Consider the following 16,551-nt stretch of genomic DNA (forward strand, 5'->3'; position numbering starts at 1 on the left):
CCAACCTAAGTAAACATAAATTTACAAAATCACCACCGAGTTTCTAGAAGTGCCCCAGTGTCGTCAGTGATGGTGATATCGGCTAGTTAGTTCCGTCAGTCGGCTAGATCCGAGTGCCGACTCGACGGCGGCCGGGAAGCAGACGAATCCGCAGCCCCGACCGGCACAGCAGACTCAGTCATCCTATTTCCGCCCGACCCTAGTCACCCGCACCCTCCGACCACCCCTCGCAAGGAGCTGCCTTCGAACCTTCGTGCTAGACCAGTTCTACAATGACTCGTTATCGGTGCTGCGCTGTTTTATGACTTGTCCCGAATCTCTATCCGGATAAATTGGACGTACTTGTTCAGTTTGCCTTTTTGGTGTTTTAGGTATGTGTCCGGTACTCCGGTTGACAATGGTACGACACACTTCCTGTTAGGTAACCGCGCATTTTGCCTACTTATTATTCTTCAGTATTCGGTATCTAAATAACACCTGCATTTTTATATTATATCTATAAATAAATCCATCACATCGGGGCTGAACAATCTGTGATTGACAGCCGAAGACGAGCGGAAATGCCCGAAGCGGAATCGTATCGGTAAAAAATCAGAGTAGGGACATGATAAACGGTGTTGCATAAGCCGTAGCTAGATTTCAGAGTCACTTGGACGTTAGTTAATTTAAAAAAAAGGGGGCCATCAGCCGGAGGGCGGAGGGCGGACTCGCGCACCGACCGCAGCCATATTGGCGGCAAATCTCATCAACCGGTGTTGTTTTCGCAAGAATCACCGGATCGTCGAATCCCACGAATGCCGAGCTGTATTTGAAAGAATCAATAAGCCGTATCTATAATATATTCTAAAGAATCCCTTCATCCGGACCTATATTCGAAAGAATCTCATGAACTTTACGTCCCGGCCATTTCGAGCAAACTCTTATAAGAATGGCCGATAGCGCCGTTTTCGTGAAAAATCACCCCAAGGACGATTTATAATTTACGTTTTTGTGAAAATTTAGATTAATTTTTGTTAATATGGATTAGGCATCGGAATTCTGAATTCAGATCTATCGATCTCAGGATGGCCTACCGAGATTTGTATCGGGATAACCTTAAGCTCCCGACAGTCTGTCGACGCCGTCGCCTCGGGATGGCGAGGCGCGAGGCGCGGGGCTGCCTCTGCTGCTGATGGCAGCTGCCTCTGCATGCCTCGACAGGAGGTGTGTATCTCTCCGAGGTGGTCGTGACATTGTATACTACTGTATCACAGTCGGTAATCATTCTTGCGAAACTAGATAATCGTGTATGTATGTGATGTATGTCGAATGTTGGGCAATAACGTTTATTGCTCCCCGTACCTGGAACTCGTCACTATCGTCACCGCTAAACCTGCGCACATATCGTAAACTCGTCATACTTTACAATAGCTGTCGGTGGATCTGCAATACCTCCCGCGTGACAAATTTTAATTGAAACAAAATAAGGATTTTCAAACGCAACGTCTCTCGTATGGGGAAGAGTTGGAGAATCTCGTCTCGGGAGAAAATACTGGGTGGGGTGTATCAGCAACAGGCTTTGAGAACGTAGAGGCCGAGGCGAAGGCGTGTGTGAGTGTGTGTAGGAAGTCCAGACATTAATATATGTGCGGCAAAATAATGTATGGCAGATGTTTGAATAGTTAAATAAGGAAATAATGCAAGGCTGAGATAAGAACTGTCCATAAATTTGTTAAGAAAAGTGTTTTGAGATGGTTTGGGCATGTGGAACGAATGAGTGAGGAAAGAACGGTGAAATAAATATACGATAAATAAATGAGGCGAATGTAGTTGGAAATGGAAGGAGGAGAGTCATGTGGTCAGGCTGACCTGAGAGTCACACACACACGAGGATATATACACGTATGGGGAGATGCGTGAATGTGGAACATGCGAATGTAGTTGGAAATGGAAGGAGAAGGAGAGTCATGTGGTCAGGCTGACCTGAGAGTCACACACACACGAGGATATATACACGTATGGGGAGATGCGTGAATGTGGAACATGCGAAATATTTGCAAAGATAGAGTGGTGTGGCGTTCTGTTCTCTCTGCCTACCCCTGCGGGAGAGCGACGTGATGGTTAGTTAATTCCGCCCAATATTGAACATCCATATTGTGTTAATTTTTTAAAGTTGTATACGTGCACCGTTGTAGGAATCCTATCCTACGAGTTGTCCTCTCACTGCAAATCCAGCCCAGATACGCACATAGGTGATATTGGAGAACCGACGACGGCGTATCGACGGTCCATAAACACTCGAGCGGATAGAGATGAACAACAGTCGCGATAATCCGAAGAGTCGCGTTTTCACCTCGCAGATTTCGGACAAGTGGGTATCTCGCTAGTGGTCGGCAGGTCGGCACACCTCTGTGGCCGCGCCATCTGTTCCCGGCTCTCCCTCTGGACGGCCGGAGGAGCGTTAGTGCATGGGGCAGTCGGATAATCTTAGTTCAATTTTCGGCAAGTACCTATCACATGTTTCCCATTATGAATTAACAATATATTACGAGTATTTTCTGCTTTGGCATTCACGTGGTGGTGATTTGAATATAAAAATATGACATTTGGATAATACTTCTTTGGGTTTATGAATGTAAACAAGACTGGTTTCCAGAACTACACAAGTCCTCATCAGCTGCTCGAAATATAAACCGACAAGCAATATATGTTTAAATAATCTATTGTAGGTTCTGATAGAGGTAAGGAGAGGGGGTTATGTACATAATATATACATATTCTGTACATATATATATATATATATATATATATATATATATATATATAGATATATATATATATATATATATATATATATATATATATATATATATATATATATATATATATATATATATATATATATATATATATATATATATATATATATATATAAATATATATAGATACAGGCTGCGTTTACATTAATTTTAATCACACGGTGATAAAAATTCTAAGAATTTTTTATTTATCGATTTGTTTTAATTTTTTATCTTATCTCCTATTTAAAGTTTGATGAAATGTAAAAAATCAAATCTCGGCATATTTGTATGGTAAATGTTGAAATACAGATAATGTTGATTACCATTCATATGCTCGTACGTGTGCGTCATCGAAATACATCGTCCTAATGAATCCAGTACCTACACTTTGTAATATGCACCGCAGTTAGGTTGGATCACTTATACACATATCCAATATCGATCTAGTTCCTACCCAATTATTGAGGTCTCTTGTATTAAGGTATGAATATCAAGTTCCTAAGTTAAGGGTGATCCTATACTGACACGAGACGCCCGAGAGAAGCGATCGGTCCTTCCGCAAGAGTCGGATGTCGACACTCTCTCGGACATGTCGAATGGACAAAGTGACCGGAGCTCGGCTGGCAACCCTGACAAATCTCTGTCATCGATGCGCTAAATCAACGTAGAGATTAATATTCTAGCGGAATTTGATCATTTCTAAAATTTCGCAATATTCTTCGTGATAAAAATATTGTTTTGAAATTTGAGCGATATTTAATCAGATACAAGTGAATAGCTATTCTTCGATACGAGATAACTTATCGACAGATTGCGAGCCAAGTTTGCGCGAACGGAGGCTCTTTCAGTCGTAAATCGGTTATTGATTGCTCGCCACTCTATCGCCGCACCCCACGCCCACTCCCCACAGCGAACCTCTAGGGTCTACCCTCGACTCAGCGAGTGAGCTGGTGAGTACTCGGCGGGCGCGAGGTGCCGCGTGCCGCCCCATTCGCGAACCGATGTGTAAAATTATTCAAATTCTGTGTTGCGAATTTCTTCTTCGCGCCTGATGGTGCATAGGGCACTAAATCCTATCCACCCAGTCAGAAGGCGAGGTAATCCGACCTGCGCCTCGGGCATAAGTCCAGGGTGATATAAAACAAATTTAAAAGTGAATAATGACATTATTAATCACGATGAGCCTATATTTCCTTAGCACTCGCTCCCTCTTGGGAATCGAACCCGGGACCTCCGGTACGCCAAATGCGCTAACTAGTCGTTAGTCTCGTGCGAAGGCGGACTCACAATATAGTAGAATACCTACTGGCAAAATTGGACAAGTAAAAAGTTCAACCGCTATCTAGAAGCGCGATGAGAGATTCATACACGGGTTGGTTAGAAGTGCGGTAGACACGCCACATCGGAAGGTCCCGGAGCGTGGTGCATAATGAAAGAATAAATATTGCATTTATCGATCGATTAATCGATTGATATGTTCAAATCCGAGAATTAATCTAAAAAGGGTAATTCATTTGGCGAAACCGAAAGTATTATTTATATTCGGAGCGAGGTATAGTCGGGGAGAGACTCGCGACACGTTAGTAAGGTTTCGGCGCGGGCGTACGAGCAGAGACGCGCTTCGAGGGCAGTATACAGTAGTCGCGGAAATCGATCGACATCGGTGATGATGCACATCGCGCACTCGCCCCTTCGATCCTCGTTATTTGTTCGACAAATCGCGTAAATCATTCGCAAATCGCTCTATGTATTGTGAAACTAGTCACGTAATTATCAAATAGCCGGCGGGTTACTTTCCCGCGTGTGTTCGCAGACGGCGCGAGGCGCGAGGCGCGAGGCGCGAGGCGCGAGGCGCGAGGCGCGAGGCGCGAGGCGCGAGGCGCGAGGCGCGAGGCGCGAGGCGCGAGGCGCGAGGCGCGAGGCGCGAGGCGCGAGGCGCGAGGCGCGAGGCGCGAGGCGCGAGGCGCGAGGCGCGAGGCGCGAGGCGCGAGGCGCGAGGCGCGAGGCGCGAGGCGCGAGGCGCGAGGCGCGAGGCGCGAGGCGCGAGGCGCGAGGCGCGAGGCGCGAGGCGCGAGGCGCGAGGCGCGAGGCGCGAGGCGCAGAGACCCCACGATGGCGCGCAGAGCTGCATGATCAGGAAGTGGAGGTATAATCCGAACAAACATTCTAGCGGAAGTCTCGCGGCAACCTGCACCGAGATGGCGGACAACCCGGCTTTCCTGCGGGACGCCGACGCGGACGCGGGAGACGACGACGTCCAATTCAGTACAATATCTTACGATAATGGACTCAAAGATGTAAGTACAGTCGATCGTTCGTTATGTTTAAATGTATACACATAGTTTTGTTGATGTTTGGGCAAAGGAGTGGAATGATGGATGATAGCGGATAGATGACGAGAGTTCACAATGAAAGACAGTGCCGGATTTAGAGTTGCGGGGGCTTGAGATCCAAAACGCGGCCTCTTTTAATTTAATTAAAAATTTTTAATCGTGAAAATTCAAATTCTTAACCGAAATTGTAGTATACGTACAAATATACATAACTATACAAAAAACTAAATCAAATTAAAACTTTTCTCGCTTTCAAAATTGAAAAATTAAAAATGACTTCTTTACCATAAACGATAATTGGCTCAATTTTGTCAGCTTCAACGCGCAGCGCCGTTAAATTTGAACGCTTCTGTTGCTCATTGCAATGTGTTTCCACATTCTCCGTTCTTCATTCTGCAATTCCATATCTTAAGACTTAAAAGATTCGGTATTGTCTCGATACTTTTTTTTGGAATCTGAGCCCGCCATCCACCCGCAGCAGTTATAGACCCTCTGTCAGCTGCACATAGAGGAAAATCTTCAAAATATTTTTGAAGAAATAAATAATGCTCTATTCAATTAATGAGGGGGGAGGAGGACGTACGGACAGAGGCCGACACTTCGTCCCCACCCCTCGGGATCCCCTCATTACCTCTTTTACTTTTAATAAAATAAAACAATAAGAAAACAAAAAAAAAAACAAAAAAAATATAATAATATTTGCAAAAATAATAATAATAATACAATTTAAGACGAACACAAACAATGACTTAAAGACTAAAGTAACAGAGAACTAGTAACTAATATAAAAAACACTGTTATTTACATTAAGGAAAAAAAACATAAATAAAGAAGGACTTCCTGGGTGAACAAAGGCAGAGGATCCAAATACCACCCCCGTAAGGGTAAAATAGAATAACAAAGGATAAAATAGAATAACAATAGTATGATAAACATTTTGACATAAGTCGCATTTGTAAAAAAACTGTATTTATAGCATTTTACTTGGGGTATTGCCAGTACCCCCTTCGGAACCTGCCGGAAAGGTTAAACTATTATATTGTTGTCTGAAAACCAGTACACGAGCTGCTGTCACAGCGAACTATTATGTAACTGTGAGCGCACCATTACACTAGTAAAAGCAAACTAACAGTGGGTAGTGATCGGCTGTGCAAGTAGTAGTAGTAGAGTCGAATAGAGAGAGCGCACATTTTATTCTTCTAACAATGGTACGTCGGGCACTGCATCTCGTTAACACGGTGTTCGCAATCCAATAACTAATTTTATTTTTCAGGTAGAAAAGAGAAAAATGTCGGCTGCCGAAATGGGAGCAGTGAAAGAAGACAGTGAACCAGATTTAGGAACATTTTCCAAAGTACTCTCAGGAATGGGTTCCGCGACTTCCGGGTTCTTCAACACCCACAAGAAATTAATAAGATATATCGCTTTGGCCGTTCTAAACTTGGCGGTGTTCGGCTACTTCTTCTGGGCGCTAGATTATTGGTACAGATCGGGTAACTATGCTGTTCCGTTATGCACTCGGGTGGCTCTCCGCGCCGCTCTCTGGTCGCGGTGGCGGCTGCTCCGCGACCATACGCCCTGCGACGCCGACGGGAAGAGCGGACGAGCGAGAGTCCCCGCGGTTTCCCCGTAATACACGCGCGAGTATACCTTGACCGTTTGTAAACATTCCAGACAGAGGAAGAGAGTGGGAGTACTGTGACGGGTTCGGGATGCTGCTGATTCTGTACTCCATAGTGTACTTCTTCGTGATATACTTTCTCCTCGTCAAGCAGTTCTTCGGGAAGGCGTTGCGGAAGGCCGTCCTCAGGCCGATATACAAGTTCTACGTGCGGGTCTGGGAATACTGGTGCGTGACCTAGCTTTCCTGTTAGCTTTATTTTAGTAGATACATGTTACATATTTATAGTATGTATCGACAAGCGGGCTGTAAATACGCCGTGTCGGTATGGAAATCTGTTCTGGAGAGTCTTCTAGGGAATGCTAGAGGCCGCAAGAGACAAGGAGAGTTAGAAGTGGGTAATGTATACTGTATCTATATATTCCTTCCCCTCATATTAGGTGACATTTAGGCAACTTTCTTCCCATTTCGCGAAAAATTTACCTTTTTTTAGATTAGTATCGCACCGTTTTTCAATGCGAATTCAAATGATCATGCCGGGTCACCATTGTGGAATATAATTAAGGACCCAATATACAAGGCGTTATGGTGAATGTTACCATCGGTTATAAGAATTATTATTTACATAGTAGGAATAACACATCAAATTTTGAATGATGACGATTTAAGCGATTTGGTTATATGGTTAAGACGCAATGTATATAATACGCAAACACCCAATAATGAAGAGCCGGTTAGAGCTAGTTAGGGAGAGGGTAGACAGCTAAAGGGTAGTGGGCAGTTCTCCGCATCTCGTGGCCGTAAAGGGACGAGAATAGCGCGCGTTGTTCTGTCCTCCGTCGTGTAGCGGTCGGTGGTCGCGTTACAGGTACGTCCGGCTCGCAGTCACGGCGGCCATCTTCGCGGCCATCATCGTGTTCCTGATCCTGGACACCGCTGAGTCCCGCGAGAGGCTCATCTCGCTGCTGGGGTTCGCGGTGCTGCTGCTGTTCGGGTTCGCGTTCTCCAGGAGCCCGAGTCGCGTCGTCTGGCGCCCCGTCCTGTGGGGCATCTTCCTGCAGTTCGCGCTCGGCATGCTCACCATCCGCTGGGGGACCGGCAGGGAGATATTCATCTGCATCGGTGACAAGGTACGGCGCCTCCCGATCTCCGAGTCGGGGTTCCAAATTACCTCCTTCCTCGAGACATCTAATACATCCCGATAGATCGCCCTCGGGGGTAAATTCAAAGGCAATCGCAGCATAAGAAGAAGATGAACATCTCGCCTTGACAACTCGAAGAGGGGCTCCGCCGTAACGCTGAGCTGCTGCTTAGAGCGATGCAGGCAAAACAAAAATTCCCACGATGGCTCCTAACCTCCGCCGTGGGGCCTAACCTAACCCGACCTCCTCCGTGGGGCCGCAAATAAGTAGAAGGTTTCATATCCAGGGTGGGAGTATAATTTATACAAAAATGTATTATTTACAGGTAACGGCATTCTTGAACTTCGCCAGCGATGGAAGCACTTTTGTGTTCAGCGATTTTCTGGTCAACGACATTCGAGTATTCGCTTTTGCGGTAAGTTCCTTTGCCGAGTTTTTACAAATACCGACGCGCCTATTGGGAGAACATCGTATCTGATATGGACATTGGAGTACCCGGTCCTACAACGATATTATATTTATTGTCACTCGATACCGGCCTCCGGTTGCAGGTGCTGCCCGTGATATTCTTCTTCAGCCTGATGATAGAGGTGATGTTCTACTTCGGCGCGATGCAGTGGATCTGCCTGAAGCTCGGCTGGTGGCTGCAGATCTCCATGGCCACCACCGTCTGCGAGAGCGTCATCTGCGCCGCCAACACCTTCCTGGGAATGGTAAGTCCGCGCCGGCCCCCCGACCCCCGAGTCCCGCGAAGCGCCGCAAGCGCCAGACGGTAACGCGATCTCCTCGTGTGTTGCAGTCCGAGTCTCCGCTGCTGATCAAGCCGTACTTCGCGGACCTGACCAATTCCGAGATCCACGCCATCATGGCTTCGGGGTTCGCGACCGTCTCCGGTAAGCGTCATTCTTCTGTCGGCGTTGCCTACTTACTGCCGGTCACTCGACAGCGGCTGTAGACGAATGCGCTTTCGGTCCCCAGGTTCCACGCTAGCCGCGTACATATCGTTCGGCGTCCAGCCGTCCCACCTCATCACGGCCAGCGTCATGTCCGCGCCGGCCGCCCTGTGCTACTCCAAGCTGTTCTACCCGGAGACCGCGCAGTCGCGGACCGCCGTGAGCACCATCAAGACGGTCACCAGGTACGGGCGCTCCGCTCCGCCAGCCTCTACGCTCGCCGCGGCGCTCGGCCGCCCGCACTGACCGATCTCTCCTTTGCAGCGAGCACTCCTCGGTGCTGGACGCGGCGGCCACGGGCGCCTCCAACGCGCTGCCGCTGGTGCTGGGCATAGCGGCCAACCTGGTGGCCTTCGTGTCGGTGGTGGCCTTCCTGAACGGCATCCTGGGCTGGCTGGGAGGCCTCGTGGGGCTGGACTTCCTCAGCTTCGAGTGGATCTTCGGGAAGGTCTTCATCCCTCTCAGCTGGGTCATGGGTAAGCCGGAATGCGGAGTACTCACTTTTAAATCCGACACAGAATGATGTGACAGTTATAAACTATATTGCCACGCACCCGCATTCACAAATACTGTTAATATTTAACCTTGTAGCGATATCGAGTGCGGGTATTGCATAGCGCATCTTGTATTATACCGATCAGGAATCCAAAAAAAGTTAGAAGATAACAATTATTCACTTTAAAAAGAAAAACTTACTGCCGATGCAACATTTTTTTCTATTATTCAAATATTGAATTCGCATAAAGTTAAAAATACTTTTAAAATACAAAAAAAAATCGCATTTCAGGAGTCCCGTGGTCCGAGTGCGAGCTCGTGGGCAGTCTGATCGGGCTCAAGACCGTCGTGAACGAGTTCGTGGCGTACCAGAGGATGGGCGAGTACAAGGCGCAGGGCTTGCTGTCGGTGAGCGCCACTCCCTCCCGGTAATGTACCTCGCGGCGCGCCGTCCACCGACTGAGCCGGTCTACTCGCGTTTCAGAGTCGCGGAGAGGCCATAGCGACGTACGCTCTGTGCGGCTTCACCAACCCCAGCTCGGTGGGCATCCTGGTGGGGGCGCTGAGCGCGATGGCCCCCTCCCGGAAGACCGACATCGCCTCCGTGGCCGCGCGGGCCTTCGTGTCCGGCTGCGCCGTGTGCTTCATGACGGCTTGCATCGCAGGTAAACACCCGACGGGTTCCTCGGTCTTGTTAGATCACTCTCATTATTTGAACGCGATATGATTACCGTTCCTATTTCCAGGACTGCTGATTCCCCCGGGAACCTTCGAGTCTCCGCCTTCCAACTCCACTTTATTTCTATAAACGACCGGCTACAGCTGCGGGACACTCGGCCGCGCGTCCGTCTGCAGACTGTTTTACATTATTATTATTAATTTTAAGATTAATTAATGAATTAATATTACGACTCCCTCGAGAGAGACGAAGCATATTTTATACTAAGGGAACCGGACCTACAGCTTCACCCTGACCGCGAGACTACCACCCGACTCGTGTATACGTAAATAAAATTGTATATATTGTATTTTGAATAGTTAAAGCACTAACTTTGTGGATCATTGTAATATATTATTTGGAGAAATAACGTAACTTTGTTTTTTGATGTACTCACTTTTATTATTAAAAAACCAATTGGTTGCGGCAACAACCTGTTGCCCTCTTCGGGGTTTGTTTTATAAAAGTTATAAAAGAAACCCTGAAGAGGGCAACAGGTTGTTGTTGAAACTAGTTGGTTTTTTAATAATAAAAGTGAGTGGATCAAAAAAGAAAGTTATTTTATTTCTCCAACTACATAACATTGTATATTTTGGTTTATTTGTTCTTTTAACAATAATATCTATAAATAATAAAAATGAAAGTAAAAAGACAAGAAATAAAATTTTTCGATGTATATATTTATGAAGAATGTATTTACTGTAAATAACAGAGATTATTAAAAATAAAATATTTTTTATTTCCTTATTCGGCCGGTCGACCGATCCTTTCACTCTAATACCGTCACCTCGCCGCCGTATGATCATCCACGCACGCGGACCCGGTGCAATGCCCCGTGCGCCGTTGCAGAGGCGGGCTCTCGTCGGTGCGCACTGCGGCTCTCCGACGACTCTTGCTCCATTTTCCTTTTCTTCCTGCGCCTTTTAGATTATTCACCCCGTGGAGTAGGTCGGGACGGGTAATTCAATTTCTGTATTTTTGCGTATCTTCTTTAAATCTGAAAAAAATATAGCGATAAATAAAATGAAGCCACCACATAAAGGAGGAACAACCTACCGATGTATAATTTGCGCACATCCATCGGTAGCAAATTTCTAGCGGAGGTCAGCACGCCTATTTACAGTGTATATTTATGATATTTGAACACATTGATGTGTGGCTATTTTGGTACTTATGTGTAAGATAAGGTATAAGATACACCTTTTTTGTAAAATATTCCGATTGGAATAATATATACTGTACCTACCGTACTTCTAATGTGTAAAGGCAACTAGCCGTAACTCAAGTTGCGGCTGTTTGGCATAACACGACTCCAAGCATTCATATAACTGGCCTCTATCGCAGATTTTTCTCTATCTCTTTCTTTAACCGAGATATTATCCAAATAGCCGCAAAATTAGATTAATTTGATACATGTGTTGGCAAAAAGCGTCATTTTAAGTTAACTATAAACTTGTTTATCTCAAAACTACCGTTATTATCTTGCGGCTATTTGCCTTTGCGCATTAGACTTACTTTTAGACTGCGACAACAAGGTATAGGAAATAGTAGTTATAACGTAAGGCTACCTGATTTCTGGTGACTTTTATCTCTGGGTGACTTGGTTCTCTCGGGGGAGCTGATGGCGGCCGCCTTTCCACTGCGCTTGTTATCTCGAATTATCATTTGAATTTTCCTGACTGCGACTCCGGTCGCCTCGGACACCTGCTCCACTAGAGCGCCTTTAGTCACCACCTGCGGGCGAGCCACTCGCATAAGGCGCGGTACCTGCTGCCCACACCCCTCCATACGCTACTGCGCTCCAGGTACCCATAATAAGTAAGCTACGATCACAATCTATTTCATATCTACCCACCTCTATTATCAAATTATCAATACCTCTTAGATCGGGTATTAAGCTCATAAAGCTAAGAATAAGAAAATGGGGGTAGGTTATAGAGCTATATGTATAATGGGAGTAGGTAATACAGCTTTATGGATAATGGGAGTAGGTAATACAGCTTTATGGATAATGGGAGTAGGTAATACAGCTTTATGGATAATGGGAGTAGGTAATACAGCTTTATGGATAATGGGAGTAGGTAATACAGCTTTATGGATAATGGGAGTAAGTTAGCTGTATACAGGTATAGCTATACGGATAACGGGAGCTTTGTTTAGTGTCTTCAACCGACTTAATATATATTTTTGATGGAATGTGTTTCTGAATTTTTCATCCTGCGGTTCTATTAATGTTTTTGTGCAGTGTGATATTTGTGATATTGTTATTTTTAAACGCATTTGTAGGGATTGTTTAGTAAATTATCGCTAGAGACCAAATAATGTCACGGGAAGGCGGGGTAACGAGGAGGTCGGGTCGAGGTGAAACATGACTTACAGAATTGCCGGTTTTGTGAAATTCTTTCAAATAAAGGTACACGTTTAGGACGACTTCTTTAGTTTGGCCGCGCAACGCGTACCCCCTTCCCAGCTTGCTGAGGACTGCGTCCGCGCGAGTGCACCCCCTTCCCAGCTTGCTGGGGACGGCGTCCGCGCGAGTGCACGCGGCAGCGGGCTCCGCGTCTGCACGCAGAACATGAAAAATAACAAATTTTTATTAGCAAAAACACGATACCATTCTGGATTTACCATAATTTGAGGAGTTACAAAATAAAGGATGAAAAGCGGTCAGAATGCGTCTCTCCACGTACGCGATGGATGTTCCGATGGAGAAATAAAGAAAGAACGCACGGCTCGGGTCAGCATCCATCCAACCGAGGAACAACTTCCTGTCGAGACGCTTCGGGCACGAGGAACCGACGAATGAGGAAACAACGGTCACACAAACATACGAGGCGAATGAGCTCGGAAATGGAAGCGGAGTAAGACCTGTAAAACTAACAAATTATTTATATACTAAGCGAAGATTGTAAACCACTACTTCATCACTCGCATGTTCCTTTCTCAACTGAAGGATAATGCCTCCGATACTCTTCTCATCTCAGTATTTCAACCTCCGTAATACCTTGTTTTGTCTCGCATACATCCGAGTGATCGCATTTCAGCTGGTAGTTTTATTTATCTTTATAATACACATTTCGACCATTTCAAATTTCACGCAATCGCGGAAGAGGCGGCCGAATGAGCTTTATGGATAGTAGTAGAGCTTTATTGCGAAACAAGTATGAGAGTGAGCGATTCGGATGTACTGTAGAAGTAGCTCGCACCGAGCTACACCGCACAATCTTCCCAGATGAGATTCATAATAAAATAACTTACCGGTTTCAGTTTCCGGGTTGGTAGAGGATTTCAGACATTCCCGTTTAATATCGGAGTAGTGTATGTCCAGCGCGGAGTGGTCGCCTCCGCCAGGCGCCGGCTCCGCCTTGACGGCGCGACCTTCCGGGTACGCGAGCTCCCTCTCCGCACGTCCACCGCATCCACCGCCCGGCGGAACGTCGCCATCTAGCGCCGGTTCGCTCTTCACTGCGGCCAACTCCATGTAACGAGCATCGGGCCCGCGAGGAACGCGTATAGTTTCGGGCTTCAATTTAAATCGGATCCAATTATTAGTAAACAATAAACGCCGGTTCGAACATATCAACTTTTAGTTAACCGGTGCTAGATGCGCATGATACGCAACGAGAGACGAACACTCGCCTTCACAGGGATAAACGTATCGTCATTCGCTACTTGCAACACACCCTCCCCGACGCCAAAGACAAGGACTAATTTTTATAAACTATTTTTATAGCCAAAGAAAAACTAACTAATTTGTACACCCGATGCTCCAAAAATTATACGCTCTTCTTCTTTTTGAGGCTTTTCACCCTTCTAGAGCGTTCTAGCCGGTGTCGAGTTACTTTTTATATACACTTTTTACTAACGTTTGAGTTTAAAATATTAGTATATACGATCCCGCTAAAACCGGGACAGGGGGGACAGCTGACACCTGTGACGTCTGATATCGACGCATAGACAAACTTACTCATAAACAATATTATCATAGAACATTAGGTACCCTCCCATCCCAAAAAATAATTTACCTAGGGATGTTTTCACTTTTATTAACTTTTTTAAGAAATGCGAGTAGCCAATGCGAGAATGTTTAAAGTAGTGACATCTTGTTTAAAATAATATTCTAGATAGCAGTGAGACGTCAGCGGCGTCAACCAGCACTAACAGTAGCAATTTTATTGACTACGAAAGCGCACATTTTAAATGTTTTATTTTACAATATTTGTAACATAAACAAAATTTATGAAACAACAATGCAATCAAACATATTGAAAAATACTAGTATCTGTCAAAAACTCGCTGGTCGCCATGAGCGATGTTCATCATTGCGTGTGTTGTTGTTACGTTCAACAAATAGCGCTGTCATTGCGGTAAAAAAATCCAGTAACAGATACATAAAAACAAGCGTACTCGAATGCTACGCTGTGTCAAAATTTCAAAGCAATCGGTGAATACCTAGGAAATTTGAGATTTTTTTTTAAAGTAACACTTACATAGATTAACTACTGGTCAAAATTTCCGAACGCGAACTGTTTAAAGATGAGGAACAAATAAAGAAAAATGAAACGCGTTCAAAACGTTTGTATTGAAGAGAAGGCTGTAATTACATTAAATGACCTAAAAGTTTGGATGTAATCCATTTTGAACAATTTCACTACATTGTTTATTCTGTCTTCCGAATTTAAGTGCGGGGAGATTAAAGTATAGATCACCTTGCACCGGCAGGACTTGTCACATTGCCTTCATGCAATTAATGATTTTGTTAACAATACATCAATTTGATGCAGCACTTTATACACCATCGGGTGCAAGTAAGTCCGTTCTCTTGTAGTGTAGCGACACATTTAGTGTAACACGATGTCCGGTAATATCAACTCCCGCACGTCGAGCGATATCGCGAGGGGTTTCGCCGGTTTCATTTTCTACTAGCGGGTCGGCTCCCGCTGCCAAGAGCTCCTCCACCACGCCCCACTGCTCGTCCTCGCAGGCCGCGTGCAGCGCAGTGTCACCATCATCGTCGACTCCGTTGACGGCAGCGTTGTGCTCCAACAGATGCCGTACCATGCCGGGCCTTCTCTTCAGCACGGCCCACTGCAGTGCGCTGATGCCGCGGTCATCTCGCGACTGCGCGTCCGCCCCTTCGAGCAGCAAGTACTCCACGCTGGCCTGCCTACCGTGGTGCACGGCCCACAGCAGCGGCGACCAGCCCTTCCCGTCCCTGCGCTCCGCGTCCGCGCCCTCTCTCATCAGAGCAAACATGACCGCCACCTCGTCCCGTGCGGCGGCGTGATGGAGGGCGGTTCTGCCATCATTATCTCTGCAATTTATATCCACTCGATGATCTCTTAGTAAACAATTCATTAATTTCAGGTTTGCGTCCTGAGCCGTTTGATGAAGAGGGGTCCGACCGTGATTATCTACGCAGTTAACGTCCGCTCGGGGATTTTGCAATAGATATTGCATCACCACGTGGTTTTCCCTCATACTGGCGTAGTGGAGCGGAGTCCTGTCTTCGTTATCTCTACAATTAACGTCCGCTCGGAGTTCCCGTAATAAGTATCGGATAAGCGAGGAGTGTCCGACTCTAGCGGCGTGATGGAGGACGGTCAGGCCGCGGTCATCTACGCAATGGACGTTCGCTCGAGGATCTCGCAATAAGCATTCCATCGCGGAGAGGGCTATCCATTTAGTGGCGACGTAATGGAGAGGGGTCAGACCGTCATTATCTACGCAACTGACCATCACCGCGGAATCTCGCGATAAATATTCTATTACTCGGAGGCTTTCTTCCATAGTGGCGTAATGGAGAGGGACTCGACCGTTATTATCTCTGCAGTGTACGTCCACTCGGGCATCTCGTAATAAATATTTCACGACTTGGATGTTTCCTTTCTTGGCGGCTTGATGAAGAGGGGTCGTACCGTCGTTATCCCTACAATTGATGTCGACTCCGAGTTCCCGTAGTAAATATTCTACTATGGAGAGTCGTCCGTCTATCGCGGCGTGATGGAGAGAAGTCTTGCCGTCATCATCTTTACAGTTGATGTCTATTCGTGAATCACGTAATAAATATTTGAGCACTCGAAGGTTTCCTACTCCCGCAGCATGGTGCACAGGGGATCTACCGTCATTCCGAGAATCGACGTCCACGCGTGGATCTCGCAATAAAAGCTTTATCACCCGGAGGTTTCCCTTTGCAGCGGCATGATGCAGAGGGGTCCAGCCGCGATAATCCGTACAATTAATGTCCACGCAGTGGGCTTGTAATAGGCAGCGCACTATGCCGTCATTTCCCCCCCTAGCGGCCCACGCTAGCGCACCCCTTCCCCTGCGATCGCGACTCGCGAGATCTGCTCCTCGGCGGACTAACGTCCGGAAGACGGTGTAGGATCCTGCGTAGTTTGCTCCGGCAGCACGGAGAAGCGGAGACATTCCGTCGTCGTCCCGAGATTCCAGCGGGACATCTTGTTCGATCAGATAGGCTACAGTTTCCAAATGACCGCATTTTATAG

The 16,551-nt window shown here is 46.3% G+C and overlaps 3 protein-coding genes across 6 annotated transcripts; 1 reads left to right on the forward strand and 2 right to left on the reverse strand.

Annotated features, from left to right (window-relative positions):
- Positions 1–2,252: 2,252 nt before the first annotated feature.
- On the forward strand, positions 2,253–10,772 carry LOC148311035 (uncharacterized). Of its 3 annotated transcripts, XR_015837320.1 has the most exons (14): positions 2,253–2,481; positions 4,951–5,077; positions 6,387–6,606; positions 6,788–6,962; positions 7,603–7,864; positions 8,202–8,291; positions 8,428–8,589; positions 8,676–8,769; positions 8,855–9,014; positions 9,094–9,305; positions 9,617–9,732; positions 9,809–9,989; positions 10,071–10,462; positions 10,540–10,772. XR_015837320.1 is itself a non-coding variant. In XM_088257371.1 (13 exons), the coding sequence occupies exons 1-13, from the start codon at positions 2,448–2,450 to the stop codon at positions 10,130–10,132; spliced, it is 1,899 nt and encodes a 632-aa protein (XP_088113497.1). In that variant the 5' UTR covers positions 2,294–2,447; the 3' UTR covers positions 10,133–10,772. The 3 variants fall into 3 exon arrangements, 2 of the variants coding, with proteins under 2 accessions (XP_088113497.1, XP_088113499.1); XM_088257371.1 differs by having other exon boundaries at positions 2,294–2,485; positions 10,071–10,772; XM_088257373.1 differs by lacking the exon at positions 2,253–2,481 and adding an exon at positions 3,579–3,730 and having other exon boundaries at positions 10,071–10,772.
- LOC148311036 (uncharacterized) lies at positions 10,702–13,995 on the reverse strand. Of its 2 annotated transcripts, XM_088257375.1 has the most exons (5): positions 13,301–13,995; positions 12,568–12,604; positions 12,420–12,525; positions 11,611–11,776; positions 10,702–11,039 (listed from the first exon to the last, which is right to left on the reverse strand). In XM_088257375.1, exons 1-5 carry the CDS (start codon positions 13,521–13,523, stop codon positions 10,975–10,977), a joined length of 597 nt encoding a protein of 198 aa, XP_088113501.1. In that variant the 5' UTR covers positions 13,524–13,995; the 3' UTR covers positions 10,702–10,974. The 2 variants fall into 2 exon arrangements, with proteins under 2 accessions (XP_088113501.1, XP_088113500.1); XM_088257374.1 differs by having other exon boundaries at positions 12,420–12,604.
- A 647-nt stretch (positions 13,996–14,642) lies between these two features.
- LOC148311037 (uncharacterized) lies at positions 14,643–15,957 on the reverse strand. The gene has a single exon (XM_088257353.1). The coding sequence runs from the start codon at positions 15,830–15,832 to the stop codon at positions 14,831–14,833; it is 1,002 nt and encodes a 333-aa protein (XP_088113479.1). The 5' UTR covers positions 15,833–15,957; the 3' UTR covers positions 14,643–14,830.
- Positions 15,958–16,551: the final 594 nt, after the last annotated feature.

This window comes from Brachycentrus maculatus, unplaced genomic scaffold (genome assembly GCF_059751285.1).
Source record: "Brachycentrus maculatus isolate JH-2025_06_01 unplaced genomic scaffold, ASM5975128v1 h1tg000080l, whole genome shotgun sequence".
In the NCBI taxonomy this organism is placed as follows: domain Eukaryota; kingdom Metazoa; phylum Arthropoda; class Insecta; order Trichoptera; family Brachycentridae; genus Brachycentrus; species Brachycentrus maculatus.

Bases quoted from the DNA above. Each gene is read 5' to 3' on its own strand.
- LOC148311035 (XM_088257371.1), top strand. From the start codon at position 2,448: ATGGGGCAGTCGGATAATCTTAGTTCAATTTTCGGCAA. The intron at 8,292-8,427 runs GTAAGTTCCTTT...CTCCGGTTGCAG, and splicing joins TTCGAGTATTCGCTTTTGCG to GTGCTGCCCGTGATATTCTT. The intron at 9,733-9,808 runs GTGAGCGCCACT...CTCGCGTTTCAG, and splicing joins AGGCGCAGGGCTTGCTGTCG to AGTCGCGGAGAGGCCATAGC.
- LOC148311036 (XM_088257374.1), bottom strand. From the start codon at position 13,523: ATGGAGTTGGCCGCAGTGAAGAGCGAACCGGCGCTAGATGGCGACGTT. The intron at 12,605-13,300 runs GTAAGTTATTTT...TTCTGCGTGCAG, and splicing joins CAACCCGGAAACTGAAACCG to ACGCGGAGCCCGCTGCCGCG. The intron at 11,777-12,419 runs GTAAGTCATGTT...GCTCGCCCGCAG, and splicing joins TTCACAAAACCGGCAATTCT to GTGGTGACTAAAGGCGCTCT.
- LOC148311037 (XM_088257353.1), bottom strand. From the start codon at position 15,832: ATGGAAGAAAGCCTCCGAGTAATAGAATATTTATCGCGAGATTCCGCG.